Genomic DNA, 6,000 nt, shown 5'->3' with positions numbered 1-6,000 from the left:
GTAACTTAATGCACAGCTTCTCCATCCTGGTTTGAGTTTGGCCGGATGACCAGGCTGAAGGCAGGAGAGCAGAAACCCGGAGAACTTTGAAGGCCTCTCGCAAATGCCTACAAGCCTGACCTCAGCAGAGAGCTGCCCTGCTGGAGTCCGCAGACATGTGAGAGGAACGCTCTGCTCTGTGTTTCAAGGCCATAATAAATCAGTTGCATAACCGAGCGGTGAGAGATGCCCTGCACCCACTGGCCACTTCCGCTTCCAGCTTTGTTTGTACACTGGTCCTCAGCTCTCGCCCTGGAGCCCTCAGGCCCGGCACACCTGGTTATCAGGTGAGAAAGTATCATTACACCTATTTGGGGCGTCTAGCTATCAGGTGTGTTAAACACTGCCCCCCATATTATACAGTGTCTCTGTATTGCTGATGATGCACTATATGTCCAAATAATTGTGGACACTCTTTCAAATGAATGCATTCAGCTACTTTAAGCTGCACCCATTGCTGACATCCACTAACACACACACAGCTTGTCTAGTCCCTGTAGAGAAGAAGTACTGCCACTAGAATAGGACTCTCTGGAGCAGATCAACATGATGACCCTAATGCCCAGCATTGAGGAACTGTGGAGCAGTGGAAGAAGAACTGTGTTCTCTGGAATGATGGTGGTGGAGCTCCATCCAGTACTTTTGGATGAAATGAGTTGGGGATGATGATGTGAGGTGGTGATCATCAGCCTACACCCTGACCTCACTAACTGTACTTCTTGTTCAATTATTTTTAATACATTTAATTTCAGAAGAAACAATGAATAAGTAGGCGTCCCAATACTTTTGTCCACATGGTGTACTTCAGTAATATACTCAAAACGTTATGAAAACATGATAAATAGGTGTGAAGTGGTCATCTAGGCCCGAGAAGAACCTCCATGATGCCATGACCTCACTCTGACCTCAGCCTATGTGACCTTCTTATCCCTGTTAACTGGCTTTTAATATTTTTGCTACTGTGCCTTTAAGACTTTGACTGATATGTAAATACGCTCTGTTCTGACTGGCTGCCCTGGCTGAAACACTCTGATAATAAAAAAGTGTGAAGGGACGGGGCTAAACCATAGCTGTAGGCTATGTTTTTGTTTTTGTATTTACAAACAACATGAACTGATTGTTTACGAGAAAAGCAAGAAAAGTTCGGCCCAATCAGAACAGAGCATGTTTACATACAGCTGTCTTAAAGAGACAGTACTCAAAACATCAGGTTTAGTCTCTATGAGATAAGGAGAGGCTAGAAGGACAGATGCATTTTGGTTGGTTGTCCCACAGAAAGCTCGTAAGTAGGCCTCAGGGAAGGAAAATGCTGGATATGGGCCCTTTAATTATCATAATTTTAGTAAAGTGGATAAGGGTGGTAAAAACTCGTACCTCCACACACTATGAGTTCAAGAATATGATGGGCTGAAACACTCCTTAGAACTTCAGCTTGAGTGGGCGGGGTCAAACCGCTGTAGGCTGACTAGCCAGATATATGTAAATATCACAATATTAACAAACAACAATTAAGCCAACAAGCCAATCAGACATGGGCCAATCAGAACCCCAGCCAACATGATCATGTGACAAATCATGTGACCTCATCATTACAGCCCACCTTAATCTCACACAGGTCCCATCTAGGCCCCATGTACAGTGTACAACCCAGATGGTCCCATTACTGACCTTCCTGGGCTACCCATACAGGCCCCACATGGACATATTAGCTGGGATAGGGCAGGACACACCCCCACACCATGTAAACATAAAAAAGACAGTATTTGAAGTAAGAAACCTCTGTTTAGATGATATGGGCCAATCAGAGGAGAGTTCATTTACATATATCAGCACTCAAAACATCAGGTTTAGTCCTACGGGATAAATAAACAGAGGTTAGAAAAGCAGCAAGAACCCCACAAAAGCTCGTAACTCATAAAATAAGTAGGCCCCAGGGCAGGAGGAGAAATGCAGGATATGGGCCCTTTAATAACCATGCTTATAATAAACTCCCCCACAAGTTATAAAAAAGCTTGTGGCATGTGATGCGATTATCCTGACTGACCTCACCTCAAAGTTCATCTATGGGCAGCCATAGATCTGAGCAGGGCCCATTTGTCCCAGTGCGCCCTCCAGTACTAGAACCATCACCAGCAGCAAACCATAATAGGCAAAAAAAAAAGTGTGTGTATCCCCTCCCTGTGTGTGCCTGTGTGTGCTTGCCATCATGCCAAGTTACATTAACCAGCACAGCACATTATGAACACTGACCTCCAGCTCTGTCCCATCATATACACTCATGTGAAAAAAATAGGACACCCCCTGAGGAAGGCCTTACTTCAGAAATAACATAGGCTTCTTCGCTCCTCCTGTGGTTCTGCTGTTGGGCTGAACTTGCTAGGCCGGCCTGACCGAGCCATGTTCATGGTGGTCAGCTGTTCCTCTTGTAAATGACTTGCTGATTTCTAACTGTTCTGAGATCTGTTTAAACCCCTTCCCAGATTCTGGGACCTGCATCTCCACCCTTCTTTCTGAAGGCCTCAGAGAGCTCTCTGGATCTGACCATGGTGGTGATCTTCTTCACCACCAGCTTCAACCATCAAGATCAGACCAGACTAAACGTCTGAGGTTTAAATCAGACTCCAGACTCCTCCAGAATCATCCTCTCCAACCATGTTCTGATCATCTGCAGCTGATGTTCTAATTCTACACATTTGAAGGGGTAATGCATGTGGGTGTGACCTAACCTTCAGCATACTGCATTTACAGTCACTATATGTATGTTTACTTTAGCAGACACTGTTTTCCAGAGTCACTTACAAAAGTGCTTTAATGTCCATTATTGGGAAAATATATATATATATTTTTAATTATCTCCCAATACTGTCTCAATACTCTCAATACTAAATATCCATATATTTAAGCATGTTTATAAAATACTATACATGCCCCCTTCCATATTCAAAGGCAGTGTATATTAAAATATATATATATATATATAATATTCCCATATATAATAAATATATATATTTTTTATTATCTCCCAATACTGTCTAATACTCTCAATACTGAATATCCATATATTTAAGCATGTTTATAAAATACTATACATGCCCCCTTCCATATTCAAAGGCAGTGTATATATAAACAAAAACAAAAAAAAACAAAACAAAACAAAACAAAAAAAAAATATATATATAATATTCCCATATTTACTAAATATATATATTTTTATTATCTCCCAATACTGTCTAATACTCTCAATACTGAATATCCATATATTTAAGCATGTTCATAAAATACTATACATGCCCCCTTCCATATTCATATATATATTCCATATTCATATTATATTATTATTATATTATATATATTTTTTATTATCTCTCAATACTGTCTCATGTTATGTATATATGTATTTAAGACTGTACATGCCCCCTTCCAGTGTATATTAATATATATATGTATATATATAATATTCCCATATATAATAAATATATATTATATATATTTTTTATTATTATCTCTCAATACTGTCTCAATACTCTCAATATTGAATATCCATATATTTAAGCATGTTATATATATTTAAGACTGTACATGCCCCCTTCCTTATTCAAAGGCAGTGTAAATATATATATAACAATATTCCCATATATAATAAATATATTATTATCTCTCAATACTCTCAATACTGAATATCCATATATTTATATCCATATATTTAAGCATGTTCTATATATATATGTGTGTGTGCAGTAATGTGTGTGATTTGGGGCGTTTTCCAGCTGCAGTGCTGGGTTTCAGGGCCGAGAGGATCAGGCTGTTCAATAGGACTTTTCTAGTTTGCACCCCTCTGTAATATTTTGGCACGCTTTTGCAGAATAACATGTCCATAATAGGAGAGACCGGGCCGTACCATGTGCGGCGGCGGGGGTGTTCGGTGCGGACGCCGCGCTCGAGACGGCGCTCGGGGAAGCCGCACATATGCGCACAGCTCGACCCCTCTCACATCCAGCCGAGCCCAAAGCACGTGATTTGACTCGTGTCGTGTGTTTGCGTCGCGAAACTCGCGGATTACAGCACGATCGCCCCGTCCCGGCAGCCCACCCCTCCGCCTGCCCGCCCGAGTGGACCGGCCCGCCGAGTCCAGGGATCAAGATCCTCGCCGTTCTGCTACAAGTTGAGAAGTATGAAGGAGCCGATCGAGTTTTCCGGCGTGTTTAACCCGTGAATCCGCCGCGCTGCTGCTCACCCGAGGCGATGTGAAGGGAGGTCGGCTCGCTCGGGACGGCTGAGAGCCCCATGGCAAGCCGAGCAACTTCAGACTTGGCCCCTAATCCGCCTCGCACCATGGCCGGCCAGTCAAGGTAAGAGAAGCCCAGCAGTAGTTCAGCACTCAGCAGCCAGCCAGTTTAAACCAGCCAGCTGGACCCGCACACACACACACACACACACACACACACACACGCATGCATCTGTCTCCTCGTGGAAAGTTGTTTATGTTTGCTAGCAGCCTTTTATTGTTAGACCTTCATGTTGTTGTGCTGACACCTCTCCCTCTCCCTCTCCCTCTTCCTCACCCTCTTCCTCACCCATGCTCAGCTCAGCTCGAGCTCAGCTCGAGCTCCAGAGCCTTCATTGGTGTGTTTTCCTGCTGTTACCCCCCCCTGCCCCTCCTGCCCCCTCCTGCCCCAGCCTGCTCTCTAGATAACGAGCGGATTCAGGTGTGCTGGCTGATTTGGTGGGGAGGGTGGTGAGAGGGGGGAGGTGGGGGTCCTGGGACTGAGGGCCCCCTCGTTTTCAGGAGGTTGAGTGGAGAATGGTGCATGGAACCCCCTGGAAGTGCTGAGAACTGTGGCTACATGTAGCTGCTGATTACCTGGCCCTGCTGTGCAGGTGGTTCAGGTGGTTCAGGTGGTTCACTGGGCTGGTCTCTCCTAGCTGGCTGACTATCCGAGGTGATCCAGCTGGAAATGGCCCTTTAATAAAAGCCTGCATGTGTTGAGTTGTTTATGCTGGGTTGAGTTGGTTATGTTTGGTTGTGTTTGGGTTGTGTTTGGGTTGAGTTTGGGTTGAGTTGTGGTTGGTTATGATGGATTGGGTTGGGTTGAGTTATGTTGAGTTGGTTGTGTTTGGTTGTGCTGGGTTGAGTTGTTTGGTTGTGCTGGGTTGGGTTGTGTTTTCTTATGCTGGGTTGAGTTGTGGTTGGTTATAATGGATTGGGTTGAGTTGAGTTATGTTGAGTTGGTTGTGTTTGGTTGAGTTGTGTGGGTATGCTCGGTTGGGTTATGGTTGTTTATGCTGAGTTGAGTTTGTTTGGTTTGGTTGGGTTGTGGTTGGTTATGATGGATTGTGTTGGGTTGAGTTGTTTGGGTATGCTGGGTTGGGTTATGGTTGGTTATGTTTGGGGTTGAGATGTGTTTGGTTATGTTGGGTTGGGTTTAGTTTGTGTTGTTGGTTATTTTGGGTTATTGTGGTTGGTTATGTTGGGTTGTGTTTTCTTATGCTGGGTTGAGTTTATGTTTGGTTATGTTTGGTTATGCTGGGTTGTGTTTTCTCATGATGGGTTGTGTTATGGTTGATTATGCTGGTTTGAGGTTTGGTTGAGTTTGCTATGTTAAGTTATGTTTGGTTGTCTTGGGTTGGGTTGTGTTTGCTTATGATGGGTTGGGTTGAGTTATGTTGGGTTGAGTTGTGATTGGTTATGATGGGTTGGGTTATGGTTGGTTATGTTTGGGGTTAAGATGTGTTTGGTTATGTTGGGTTATTGTGGTTGGTTATGCTGGGTTGAGTTATGATTGGTTGGGCTATGGTTGGTTATGCAGGGCTGGGTTGAGTTGTTTGGTTATGTTGGGTTGGGTTGAGTTTGTTATGTTAAGTTGTTTGTTTGGTTGGGTTATTGTTGGTTATGCTGGGTTGAGTTATGATTGGTTGGGCTATGGTTGGTTATGCAGGGCTGGGTTGAGTTGTTTGGTTATG

The 6,000-nt window shown here is 43.7% G+C and overlaps 1 protein-coding gene across 2 annotated transcripts in view; it reads left to right on the top strand.

Annotated features, from left to right (window-relative positions):
• Nucleotides 1-4,123: 4,123 nt before the first annotated feature.
• The window catches only part of aff1 (AF4/FMR2 family, member 1), a 70,228-nt gene continuing 68,351 nt past the window's right edge, over nucleotides 4,124-6,000 (top strand). For both annotated transcript variants that reach the window (XM_072661997.1, XM_072661996.1), the window contains exon 1: nucleotides 4,124-4,388. In XM_072661997.1, the coding sequence (XP_072518098.1) occupies nucleotides 4,324-4,388 (65 nt within the window). In that variant the 5' untranslated portion in view covers nucleotides 4,124-4,323. The remainder of the gene's footprint in view (nucleotides 4,389-6,000) is intronic.

Source organism: Salminus brasiliensis, chromosome 18 (assembly GCF_030463535.1).
Source record: "Salminus brasiliensis chromosome 18, fSalBra1.hap2, whole genome shotgun sequence".
Lineage (NCBI taxonomy): Eukaryota > Metazoa > Chordata > Actinopteri > Characiformes > Bryconidae > Salminus > Salminus brasiliensis.
This window is presented reverse-complemented; position numbering and strand designations above follow the sequence as displayed.